The sequence below is a fragment of the Anolis carolinensis genome, chromosome 2 (genome assembly GCF_035594765.1).
Source record: "Anolis carolinensis isolate JA03-04 chromosome 2, rAnoCar3.1.pri, whole genome shotgun sequence".
Lineage (NCBI taxonomy): Eukaryota > Metazoa > Chordata > Lepidosauria > Squamata > Dactyloidae > Anolis > Anolis carolinensis.
In genome coordinates, this window is record NC_085842.1 from 35,988,138 (window position 1) to 36,001,457 (window position 13,320).

The window sequence follows — 13,320 nt, forward strand, 5'->3', positions numbered from 1 at the left end:
GGAGAATGCATTTACTGTGCAGGCATGAGTACATTTTCAAATCACACGAGAGCAGTAGTTCAGGACTTGGAGGCTATGTCATTATGCAGATATAGATTTTTTTTAAAGAATTAGGAGGAGCCAGGCTTCCAGGGTGCGATGAGACAAAGCGAGCATTTTCTGAAGGTAATACTTGTAATATTGGGGTGTGATGGGGTCAGCATCCACCTCGTCTGTATTCACTATGCTTTCAGTGAAAAAACTATGGGATATTTACTGATAGAAATGGAGTATTTTCTAATGTGATGAGGTCCCCTGCTTGGACGCTAAACACATTAGGGCCGAACAATGTGATTCCAGGAGAGTATTGAGGGAAGACTGATCAATGACATTATAAACTAAGTTTACAGGAAAATACATTTCTAGATCTTATCTCTGCAATGATATGAATGAAAAGATGTGGGCTCGGGCTGTGGCGCAGGCTGGAGAGCAGCTGCAATGAATCACTGCAGTGAATCACTCTGACCAGGAGGTCATGAGTTCGAGGCCCGCTCGGAGCCTGTGTTTGTCTTGTCTTTGTTCTATGTTAAAAGGCATTGAATGTTTGCCTATATGTGTAATGTGATCCGCCCTGAGTCCCCTTTGGGGTGAGAAGGGCAGAATATAAATGCTGTAAATAAATAAATAAATAAATAAATCATAAACAATGCCTGCTGAAACCCCCATAAAACCAATTGTATTTGTTTGCGGCTGTACATGCCTTTAAGTTCTGTTACTGAATTTCCTAGGGATTTTCTTCAGCAAGGAATACTGAGAAGTGTTTTTGCCAGTTCGTTCCTCTGTACATTAATATTTGTTGGTAGTTTCCCATCCAGAACTGACCTGTTTAGTTTCCAAGATCTAATGGGATCCGGTGCCTGCGGGGGATTTAAATTATTGCTTAAATGGTAAATTGACACCTAGTGTCAATCTCTTAGAGTCAATAGCTCATGCTAGATAGGACTAGTAATATGAGGAAGATTTTCAGTTGTGATCCCACATTTTCATCTGTTTTTAAAATGTCCCACTTTCTTTACCTGACTCCCACTTTTCCCTTTGTCCTCAGTGAATTTCTGTTTGCACTCCCATTAATGCAAGAGAGGGTACAGAAAGAGGAGGAAATATTTGCTATCTTGATCACACTCTGATATTGCTTATACATCCCACTTTTCATTAATGCAAAATTAAAGGGCATGCTTTCCAATAACAATTTCCCTTTTTAAATTTAAGGCCTCCTTTGGAAACAAATTCCAAAAGTTTGAGGCATGGTGCTTTAAATTCACCCAGAACAAAAGTTCCTGTTACTTTCTACATCAGCATCTTCTGGGTTTTCATGGTTGCTCAGTATATCTCAGTGCTAGCTGTACAAGGTTGTCCTGTGGACACTGATATGCCTTCCCCCCTCCTGCTACTTAATACCTTTTCTATTCTATCGAGCCCTGTAACACCTGACTTGGGAAGGTGAGGCACTGTTGACAAGTCTTTGCATCAAGGAATGTGATATATTTTCTTACCTGACACTCTCATCTTTACAGTCCAATGTAATACAATATGCACGGATGTTTACTGCCAAGATGTTAAAGCAACAAAGCCAAAGACCTAGGTTTAAAGAGAGAGGAAAAAAGAAGCTGTAAGTTAAATGTTATAAAACAGTGAGATACTGGAAGGTTTTTTTTAGTACTTTGACTTTGCAAAAATTTGAAAAGAAAAAGTTTGAGGCCCACAATCACCTTCCCGACTTAACAAGGCTGTATCCACACTGTAGAATTATAGCAGTTTGATATCATATTAGCTGTCATGGCTTATTGCTAAGAAAATCTGGAATTTTGTGAGATATTTATTCTTTTCTGCCAGAGAGCTCTGGTGCCACAACATACAATGAATCCATAAGACAGCACTATTGCAGTTAAAGTGGTGTCAAACTGGTATAATTCTGCAGTGTGGATACAGCCTACACTACCACAGATTCAGACTCATAGTATGAGTCTGACCACTATACTATACTACCATTACCATCCATAATATGTTTGCAGGTTTATCAGAAACATATCGCTGAAAACAGACCAAGCAGTAATATGGATCTTTAGTCAGCACCAAGGACAGTGGATGCGAACCAGTGTGTTCTTATCAGGTTTTGGTCTGAACTACCCAAAATGCTGAACTATATCATTTCAACAGCTCTGACATTTTGGATAGTCCATCTAAAGTTTAGGCTAAAACTCAAACCAGATTTATTGTTCTTCTGATCTCATAGTCACCTGCCATTCTTGATTATTGGAGATGTGGCCCAACAACATCTGGAGGGTTTCAGCTCCCCATTTTTTCTCACTTTTTACAGGTTTGTCCTATGAAGCATCATAACAAGACCTCCCACCCACCCATTTCCAATCCCACATTAACTGAAAATATGTTGAGAACCAGAGTATTCCTCCATTACTCTGACATGGGTCCCTTTCCATTTCCTAGAGCAAGCTAAAGTAAATGTAAATAAAGTAAATTGTGATCCACTGCAGGATTCCAGCAGTTCAGAGTTAGAATCCCCATTTAGCCATGGAAACCTACTGAATGGCCCTAGAGCAATGGTTCCCAACCTTTAGGCCTCCAGGTGTTTTGGACTTCAACTTCCAGAAATGCCAGGAAGCTTACCAGCTGTTGGGAAGTGTGGGAGCTGAAGTCCAAAACACCTGGAGGCCCAAAGGTTGGGAACCACTGCCATAGAAGTCACACACTTTCAGCCTCAGACAAAGGTTATGGACAACCTCCTCTGAACAAATCTTGCAAAGAAATCCTTGTGATAGGGTCACTATATATCAGAAATTAATTGAAGGCACATAATAACAACAACTGAAAATAAAGGAACATTAATATAATGTATTCTCCACTGTCCCAGTTTGGCAAGGACAGTCCTAATTAATTCTCGGTTGTCCCATTTTTTCCACCAGCTTTTACAATTTCTGACTTTCTTCCTCCTCCTCTTCCCAGTTCTCCCTTAACCTTATCTTTTTTCAGTTGCTGCAAACTGAACTCAAAGCACTAAAATAGTTTGTAACCCAGTTAACTGAGCAGCAGGAAGAGGATAAGAAAAAGCAGGATCCCGTGAAATGTTGGAGATAGTATGAGATAGGTAAATTAAATACGAGTCTACTTGTCCTTAAAATAAAACCCAGGGTTAGAAAGGACATTATGTCACGTAATGCCAGTTCACAATATTTTTCTCTCTCCTTTGGAATTAGATTAGATTTGGTATGCTGGATCATACCAAAGATTTAGCACAGCATCATGTTTCCCATACTGACTCAATACCACTATAATCCTTTCAAGCTCTAAGGAACATAACCATCCTTATTCTACTGTAAAAGTGGAAACAGAAATACAGTTCTTAGAATATCTTAGAAAATGTCTTAGAATCTCAGGAAAAAGGACTTTCATCTTAGCTCTTCAGTCTCTATATGCCAGGCATGGGCAAATTTTGGCACTCCTGTTGTTTTGGACTTCAGCTCCCACAATTCCTACCAGCTGTTTGGAATTATGGGAGTTGAAGTCCAAAACACCTGGAGGGCCAAGGTTTGTCCATGCCAGATAAAAGGTAAAGGTTTCCCCTGACGTTAAGTCCAGTCGTGATCGACTCTGGGAGTTGGTGCTCATCTCCATTTCTAAGCCGAAGAGCCGGCGTTGTCCATAGACATCTCCAGGTCATGTGGCCGGCATGACTGCATGGAGTGCCGTTACCTTCCCGCTGGAGCGGTACCTATTAATCTACTCACATTGGCATGTTTTCGAACTGCTAGGTTGGCAGGAGCTGGGGATAATAGCGGGCGTTCATTCCGCTCCTGGGATTTGAACCTGGCACCTTTCGGTCCGCAAGTTCAGCAGCTCAGCGCTTTAACACACTGTGCCACCAGGTGCTGTTAAAGTTCAAATCCTTTAATTCCCAATGAGTTTAACCAATAGTGAGGGTAGCTGTAGTCCAACAATATGTAGAGACCCACCATAGGGAACTACTGTGCTAAAGCAAAATCTGGGATCTTTGCATGTAAAGCAGGTGCTCTGACACTGAGCTCTGAGCCCCTACCCCATGTAGTATGAAAAAAAATTAGTGGGTGGCTTTAAATCAATGGGATGGTGAAACCAACAACCTTGTTACATGGTCACTGGAATTGCCTTGCATCGTCACAGGGTGTGGGGAACCAGCATCCCACACCTCACATTGCCCGACTCCAGAATTTGGTGATCGACTGTGTGGCTTCCCCCCATTGCTTCTTATGGCAACACGGGAAGCCTCCAGTGTTGCTGCAGTGGCAATATGCACCGGCTCCTCCCTACATCACTCACTGAGCCATGCTGGGTCATTTGATGGAACCTGGCAGGCTCCATGAGTGATGTAAGGTGGAATTGGCATATGCCGCTGAAATCTGCCCTTTGCAATGTGGTCGCAAGTCAGATTGTAGCTTGAACTTTACATGAGTAGTCCAAGGACCTTATCAGATGCAGTCTGCTCTGTGTCTTCTCCCTATTTCTCCCTGTTACTGGAATGGAGTTCATCACATGGCAGGCAACTTCCAATGGGACTCCGTGGGGCTTGGAATCCAGAGTGGCATTGTCACTGAAGAACATGAAGAGGAAGCGAGGAAAGGATGGGGAAAGGATGGAAAACCACATGGGATGGGAGCCCATATCAGAAGCTGAGGAAAGATGGTAGGAAACGAAGGAGGACAATTCCCTCTGCTTTTTTCTCCTTCCCTGCTTTCCAATTGCCAGTCTGATGAGGTCCCAAGTTGATGAGGTGTAGGATTCAACATTTGTGGTACATCTACACTGATCACCTAGTGTGGAATCAGCCCAGATCCATGTCACGCAAATGCTGGATCAGTCCCAGGAAAAGGGTCAGTGTCGACCCAACCTTAGATACTTCCTTTGAATTTTGGAGTAAATCTTGGAGATAAAATTGCCACCAGTGTAGCCACTACCCTAAGAGGTATACAGTGGCAACTTGGTATTGCTGGGGTTTCAGTTCAGGACCTTCTGTGAATACCAAAATGTGTGGATGCTCAAGTCCCATTGTATACAATGCAATAGGAAAATGGCATAGTAATGCCATAGGAAAATGGCATCTCTTATATAACAACTCAACAGGTGCCTGAAGTCTGTGAAATGGCCGGAGGCCATAGCAGAATATCAGTGCAATACTTGACCAATATCTAAATCAAAAGTAAGGGCCCTTCCACACAGCCACTTAACTCAGACTATCAAGGCAGAATAACTCACAATATCGGTTTTGAATTGGAATATCTGAGTCCACACTGCCATATATACCAGTTCAATATAGATGATGTGGGATTTTATTCAGCTGTGTGGGAGGGACTTTAGAAGACAAAATGGGACATTATTTTTTTTTTACAAAAAATACCATTGCACAAGTATTATCCTTGTCAAACAGCTCCGGCAACTCTCTCCATCAAACCCTATTGAATAAACAAGAGGATGTGAGGTGACTCCTTTGTGTGTTGCCTTATTCTCATGCCACTCTTGGGCTTGGCATTGCCTCTCTCCTTTCTTTCCTTCCGGCTTAAATAACTTGCAACAGCCAAAGGCCAGGGCTCTGGGCCAAACTAAACACAGAATGAGGTGAGAGACTTGCGCTTCACCTCTTCCCCTCCCTTTGAACAAAAGTGTTGAGACAAGATGCTATCAGTTCGATTAGAGCAATGGCGCAAATAGAAGATTGCATGTATGCTTTTCCACTTTGACTTCTGCTCACAATCTCTCCACTAACTGCTTTCCCAATTAGGGAAACAGAGCAAAAGAGTTACAGGTGGGGAAGAAGTATATGCTTTGTGTGGTTCTGGTCTTCTCGCACTCAGAGGAATGAGTCTTGACACCTATACTCTTAAGATAAAGGTTGATATTATACTCATGGTTTTGTATTAACTTTACATGTGTCTATATTTAGTAGAGCTGAAATTCAACTAAGCAGAGCAGAAGTATATTACAATAGTTTGATAGTTGTCTTTGCTTGAGGAGGGGAGAAGTCAGTTGTGTTTTGAATGTCATTTATTTACTTTTTACAATTTACTTTTATTTACTTTTTTAAAAGTGGGAGTGAGTTTATTTGTTAGTTTTAGTTGTCAGGGATTGGGGGAGTTAAAGGGGGAGTATTTTATGGGATTATTTTAGTATTCAATACTTTTGTTTTTCTGCTTTAGGATCAATCTGTGTTTTTTTAAATTTTCAATTAGTTGGAGTTAATTCACATTTTGGAAAAATTATATAAATTGTATTTTTTAAAAGCAAGGGCATTGCAAAGTACACCCCACTCAGGGTTGCCAATCCAAGATCGTCTTTTTCCCCTGAGATTTTTGAGGCCAAAACCTGAAACAGAGAGACAATCCTGGTGATGGCGTTAGGAATTATGTTTTAAGAACCAAACAAAAACCATTTGCAGCCTGTCATTCAAATACACACAAACACACACACATGTCTGTTTCTGTTCAGAAATTAAGACCAGACTGTTCCTAGTCTAAAGTGAAAACAGGAGATTATTTTCTCTCTCACATCAATTTAGGGAGACAGGAAAAGGAATTCTTTATCTAGCCCTACTGGCTTTGGAGGAAGCTAACAAGAAAAATAGAGACCATACGGCCCCCATATCTGCATGGGATATGTTTCAAATCCTCCTGTGGATACATGAAACCATGGATAATAGTAACCCTTATGTGTTGACTATCCTTGGGCTGGAATCTAGATGTTGGGCTGCAACTTCTGGCATCTCACCATTGACCCCGGGAGATGCCCCCCAATAACATTTGAAGGATCACACTTTAGCCATCCTTGCTTTTAGCACAAAGCTCATAGGAAGGGGAAAGTCCTGATGATATTTTGCATATAATCTTTTCATTTTCCCAAATATGCTGGGGAAGATAAGAGGAGCAAATATTTATCAAGGTGAGTACACAGTTAGAGCACTTTGATATCAGTTTAATTGACCCAACAGATTACTGGGTTTTGTAGTTTGGAGGAAGCACTGGAATTCCCTGCTAGATTGCTCTAGTTCTGTAGTTGAGCAAGCTGGCAAGACTTTCCCTAGCAAGAAAGTCTAATTGCATCACCAAATTACAAACCCTAGGATTCGTTACAATGGAAGAATGGCAGTTTTAGAGTCATCACATCATAATAATCCTGGTCTTCTAAATATTGTAGGATCGCATTGGGCTTGTTCATGAGGCCATGAAGAGTTGGAAGTGACTGAACAAATAAACAACAACAACACATTCCCAATGTTGCTCAGTATTGCCTTATTGGTTGATGCTGATGACATCACATTTCAACAATATCAGAAGGGCCCTTTGATGCCTATCTGAATACTGTTTCATGGAGAAATGCTCTCAATTAAAAAACACAGCAAAGTCTCAGACTCAGGAAAACGCTGATTACAATGGAAAAAACCATTATAGGACGGTTATAATTTTGAAAGAATGTATTTCATAGTGAAGTGGACTGTTTTCTAATGTTAATCATACCAGAATTCAGAACACGTCTGTCATAAAGTAACAGTAATCTTTTTGGGATATATACAGTAATTACAACATAACATCACTGCGTATAGAACTGCCTTTTCTGTCAAATTTGTTGTAAAACATGATATTTTGGTGCTTAATTTGTAAAATCATAACTTAATTTGATGTTTAATAGGCTTTTCCTTAATCCCGCCTTATTATCCAAGATCTTCGCTTATCCAAGCTTCTGCCGGCCCATTTAGCTTGGATAAGTGAGACTATCATATAAATAGAGGCCGCTGTGGTACAGTGGGTTAAACTACAAAGCTGTAGAACTTGCTGACCGGAAGATTGGTGGTTTGAACCTGCAGGATGGGATGAGCATCCACTGTTAGCCCCAGCTTTTGCCAACCTAGCAGTTTGAAAACATGCAAATGTGATTAGATCAATAGGTACTGCTCCGGAGGGAAGGTAACAGCGCTTCATGCAGTCATGCCAGCCACATAGCCTTGGAGGCATCTACGGACAACTCTAGCTCTTTGGCACCACCACCCAGAGCACCACTCAACCAGACTTTGGCACCACTCAACCAGACTTAATGTCAAGGGGAAACCTTTACCTTTATTATCATATAAATGAGGAAATATGTAAATGTCAATATCTATTAATATTATCTGAATTACATACATCCAAAAATCAAATTGATTGACTGTATCACTAAAGCCATGGTTCCCAATCTTTTTTTTTTTTTGATGAGCTTAAGAGGCTGTTAGGAATGGTGGGAGTTGAAGTCCAAAACACCTGGAGGGCCCAAGTTTGCCTATGCCTGGTGTAGATGCACACTAAATTACCAAGCATCACAGGGACTGAATTTGCCCATCTCTCCCCTTTGGGGGTCAAAATAGCTCAAGATTCCAGGAAAAACAGATCGCAATGCTTGGAAAGCAAAATTAGCAGGACAACTGTCCTTCTTCTGTTTACTCTTCCAGGACCCTTGAGAGATTTACGTCTGCTAGCTGTTCCACAGGACATCCGGCTAGATTATGATGGTTATTTTAGATAAAGGCTTCTATACTTAAACAGGTAATCAAGGAAGTGAGAGCAAAGTTGAAAGATTTGCTTTACAGGATCAGAGGCTTGCTCCTTATCTAAATAAGGATGCTGGAACAGAGGAAAATTATTAATAATGTAGATTGAGATTGAAAGGGAAAAATAGGCAACCCTGGTGCTGACCAGCTGTTTTGGACTGCAACTCCCATAAATTTCACTATAGTAGTGAAAATAACTAGTTGCAGATATACTGCAGATCTTTGGTATCTGCTGGGATTTGGTTCTAGGATCTCCCATGCATACAAAATTGATGGATGCTCAAGTCCCATTATATACAATGGTGAAAGAAACTGCTGTGCTGCAGAAAATCCTGCTGATCGAAAGGTCAGCAGTTCGAGCCCGGGTCGGGGTTGAGCACCTGCCGTCAGCCCCAGCTCACCTTGCCACCTAGCAGATCAAATGAAAAAATGCGAGTAGATAAATAGGTACTACTTTTAGCAGGGAGGTAATAAAAGGCACCCTTAAGGATTTCGATTAGGAGGATTGGGAGGGGCTCCTTGGCATAGAAGATTGAGCGACAGTACCTCCCCGTGGCCTGAGTCAAGCATAGTCTCCAAGATGCCAGAAATAAGATGGGAAATGCCTTTACCTCTCTTTGTGTATTGTCTGTCCTTGTTAATTGTATAATCGGCATTGAATGCTTGCCATATGTGTGTTCTGTAAGCCGCTCTGAGTCCCCTTTGGGGTGAGAAGGTGGGGTATACATACTGTAAATCAATAAATCAATCAATAAAATTATATAAAATGGCAAAATCAAGGTTTTCTTTTTGGAATTATTTTCCCCCAAATTATGGATGGCTGAATCTATGGATGCAGAAATCATGGCTATAGCGAACCAATTGTACTTCAAAAGGCTAACAACAATTATGAATAACAAATGGATTCTATAGATACTTCCAAGTTTCCATAGAGAAAAGTTGAGCTATAATTGCCTAATGTGAACAAATGCATTAGAAAAATTGAGGAGTCAAACGCATTTTTATCCCTGCTTTCTTTCACAGCCTTATTGGTCTATCTATGTGGATACGTAACCTGTCATGAATTTGGGTGTTGAATATGTTCTTCAAACATATGAATGTGAAAGGTTACCAGAAAGGCTCCAGTGAGATCAGTTAGAAAAAGTGATCCAAATCCCACAGATTTCTGTCTACTGACACCAACATCCTATTAAAACAGGAAAAAAACCTGACCCAAGCTAAAAATCAATGGAACAGTTCTTCTAGCTTAACCCCAAGTTTGATGTTTTGGCGTTATAAATCCTGGTTGGCATCAGAAAAAAAAAAACATCCTAAAGAGAATACCTTGGCAGTCTATTTTGTGCTATCTTGGTATTGTGGCAACAAAAAGAAAATCCAGGCAAAACACCTGTTTCCATCTCCAAGAAAAACAACATTTCTTAGTAAAACAAAACAAAAAAGCAAAACAAAACATAACAAAACAAAACAAGAGAGCATAGGCCCCTTTATACTGCCATATAATCTAGATGATCAGAAGCAGATAATCCTTGAACTGGATTAGATGAGTCTATACTGCCATATGATCCATTTCAAAGCAGATAATCTGGATTTTATAAGTTAGTGTAGAAGGGGCCTTAGAATCACAAGATCCTGTCGGCCATAATAAGGAAATGTCTACTATGGTTCAATTCGAAATGCCATTAAGTCATGAACAAGTGTTTGACCTCTCCACAATTCTGCCTCTGAGTAGACTTTTTTAAAAAACGGGGAGAAGAAAACAAAATATAATGTAATTTTGTGATTTCTACAACAACTTTCCCTAGTCTCTCCAAAGAGACACAGTTCCATGGTGTCCAAATGATGTACCGAGTTGATCTGGGTTAACATGGACCAAAGCTGCTTAATTCGGCCTTGAACTGTATTAACCAAAGTTTTGGGTTACTCCAAATTCTCCCCCAGAATCCAGAACAAACCATGCCCTTTGGTACATGTGAAGAGTATTCTGAGATGGAGCCCATCTAAAGTGCTGGACCAGTTTTGAGTTTGAGGCCTTGTAAACAGTTGGACCTGTTCTGAGATGGAGCCCATCTGAAGTTTTGGGCCATTTCTGAGATGGAGCTCATGTAAACAGTTTGTATGGTTTTGAGATGGAGCTCATGTAAATAGTGTGGCCGGTTGTGAGACAGAGCCCTTGTAAAGTGTTGGACCAATTCTGAGAAGAAGCCCTTGAAAACAGTTGGGCTGATTCTGAGATGGAGCCCATTGAAACATTTGGTTTGGTTTTGAGATGGAACTCATATAAACAGTTGGGGCGGTTCTGAGATGGAGCCCTTGTAAAGTGTTGGACCAATTCTGAGATGAAGCCCTTGTAAACAGTTGGGCCGGTTCTGAGATGGAACCCTTGTAAAGTGTTGGACCAATTCTCAGATGAAGCCCTTGTAAACAGTTGGGCCGGTTCTGAGATGGAACCCTTGTAAAGTGTTGGACCAATTCTGAGATGAAGCCCTTGTAAACAGTTGGGCTGGTTCTGAGATGGATCCCTTGTAAGGTGTTGGACCAATTCTGAGATGAAGCCCTTGTAAACAGTTGGGGCGGTTCTGAGATGGAGCCCTTGTAAAGTGTTGGACCAATTCTGAGATGAAGCCCTTGTAAAGAGTTGGGCTGATTCTGAGATGGAGCCCACGGAAACATTTGGTTTGGTTTTGAGATGGAACTCATATAAACAGTTGGGCCGGTTCTGAGATGGAGCCCTTGTAAAGTGTTGGGCCAATTCTGAGATGAAGCTCCTGTAAACAGTTGGGCCGGTTCTGAGATGGAGCCCTTGTAAAGTGTTGGGCCAATTCTGAGATGAAGCTCCTGTAAACAGTTGAGCCGGTTCTGAGATGGAGCCCTTGTAAAGTGTTGGGCCAATTCTGAGATGAAGCTCCTGTAAACAGTTGGGCCGGTTCTGAGATGGAGCCCTTGTAAAGTGTTGGGCCAATTCTGAGATGAAGCTCCTGTAAACAGTTGAGCCGGTTCTGAGATGGAGCCCTTGTAAAGTGTTGGGCCAATTCTGAGATGAAGCTCCTGTAAACAGTTGGGCCGGTTCTGAGATGGAGCCCTTGTAAAGTGTTGGGCCAATTCTGAGATGAAGCTCCTGTAAACAGTTGAGCCGGTTCTGAGATGGAGCCCTTGTTAAGTGTTGGGCCAATTCTGAGATGAAGCTCCTGTAAACAGTTGGGCCGGTTCTGAGATGGAGCCCTTGTAAAGTGTTGGGCCAATTCTGAGATGAAGCTCCTGTAAACAGTTGAGCCGGTTTTGAGATGGAGCCCATGTAAAGAGCTGAGCCACTTCTAAAATGGAACCGGCCCCAACTGTTAACATGGCCATGCCATGTTCCCTAGGGTCAGGTGGCCCAGGGACATGGGATGGCACTCACCAACCCCTCCTCCTTGCTTCATCGTATTGGGCAGTGAATGAGTGGCGCAATGGGTTAAACCCCTGTGCTGGCAGGACTGATGACTTGAAGGTTGAGTGGCTGACCTGAAAGTTGCTGGTTTGAATCCGACCTGCGGAGAGTGCAGATGAGCTCCCTCTGTCAGCTCCAGCTCCATGCGGGGACATGAGAGAAGCTACCCTCAAGGATAGTAAAACATCAAGGCGTCCCCTGGGCAACGTCCTTGCAGATGGCCAATTCCTCTCACACCAGAAGCGACTTGCAGTACGAACCATTCTGGGAGCAATCTAAGGTTCACCATGCCAGGACAGCCTTGGGATGAGGGGGTTAGTGTGGATCCTCCACATAGTTAAACATTGGGGGATTTGGGTTGCTGTGTGTTTTCTTGGCTGTGGGGCCATGTTCCAGAAACATTCTCTCCTGACGTTTTGCCTGCATCTACGGCAGGCATCCTCAGAGGTTGTGAGGTCTGTTGGAAACTAGGCAAGTGGGGTTTGAATATCTGTGGAATAATGTCCAGGGTGGGAGAAAGAACTCTTGTCTGTTGGAGGCTGCAGTTTGCCAGCTTGATTAGCATTGGATAGCCTTGCAGCTTCTTTCTCCCACCCTGGACCTTCCACAGATATATAAGCCCCATTTGCCTAGTTTCTAACAGACCTCATAACCTCAGAGGATGCCTGCCATAGATGTGGGTGAAACGTCAGGAGAGAATGCTTCTGGAACATGGCCATACAGACTGGATAATTTAAAGCAACACGAGTGATTCTGGCCATGAGAGCCTTTGACAACACGTTGTGGGATTTATTTGTTAAAAAAAAAAATCCCCACATGGTGTTTTTGCAAGTAAATAACAGTGCTTTCTTGCAGAAGACAACATTGTCTGCACAGAAATAATATTTCCTGGGCAGCAAATGCTCTTTCCTGTGCAAAAAGAAAAACCAAAAAGAAAACTCATGTGAACATTTGATGAAGACTAAGTTCTCTATTGCAAAGAGTCATTTGAAAACAGTTCTGTTTTCGAAGACTACCTTGCAACAGAAAGAAAACTGCTAAAATTTCTCCTTGCTTCCTTCAGAAATGATATTGGGGAAGAATTATATCCCTTTCGAAAGTCTCGGAGGCAATCATTAACGAGCTAACATTTTTTCCCCTCCACCATGAACCTTGTGCTGAACAAGTCCCCATAATAAGAACATGGATGAAAGAATCATTCTTCCATTAGAAGCACTTTTAAAAACTAGCATGAAAGATGAGGCGATGCAAATTTTATCCAATCTCTGCTATTCATTTGAAGTGTCCGGTTTAA

The 13,320-nt window shown here is 41.8% G+C and overlaps 1 protein-coding gene across 1 annotated transcript in view; it reads right to left on the minus strand.

Moving 5' to 3' along the window:
• fam3d (FAM3 metabolism regulating signaling molecule D) overlaps positions 1 to 13,320 on the minus strand; it is a 42,024-nt gene that overhangs the window by 19,235 nt on the left and 9,469 nt on the right. Inside the window, exon 2 of the mRNA XM_008105424.3 lies at positions 1,533 to 1,617. Within this exon, the coding sequence (XP_008103631.1) occupies positions 1,533 to 1,545 (13 nt within the window). The 5' untranslated portion in view covers positions 1,546 to 1,617. The remainder of the gene's footprint in view (positions 1 to 1,532; positions 1,618 to 13,320) is intronic.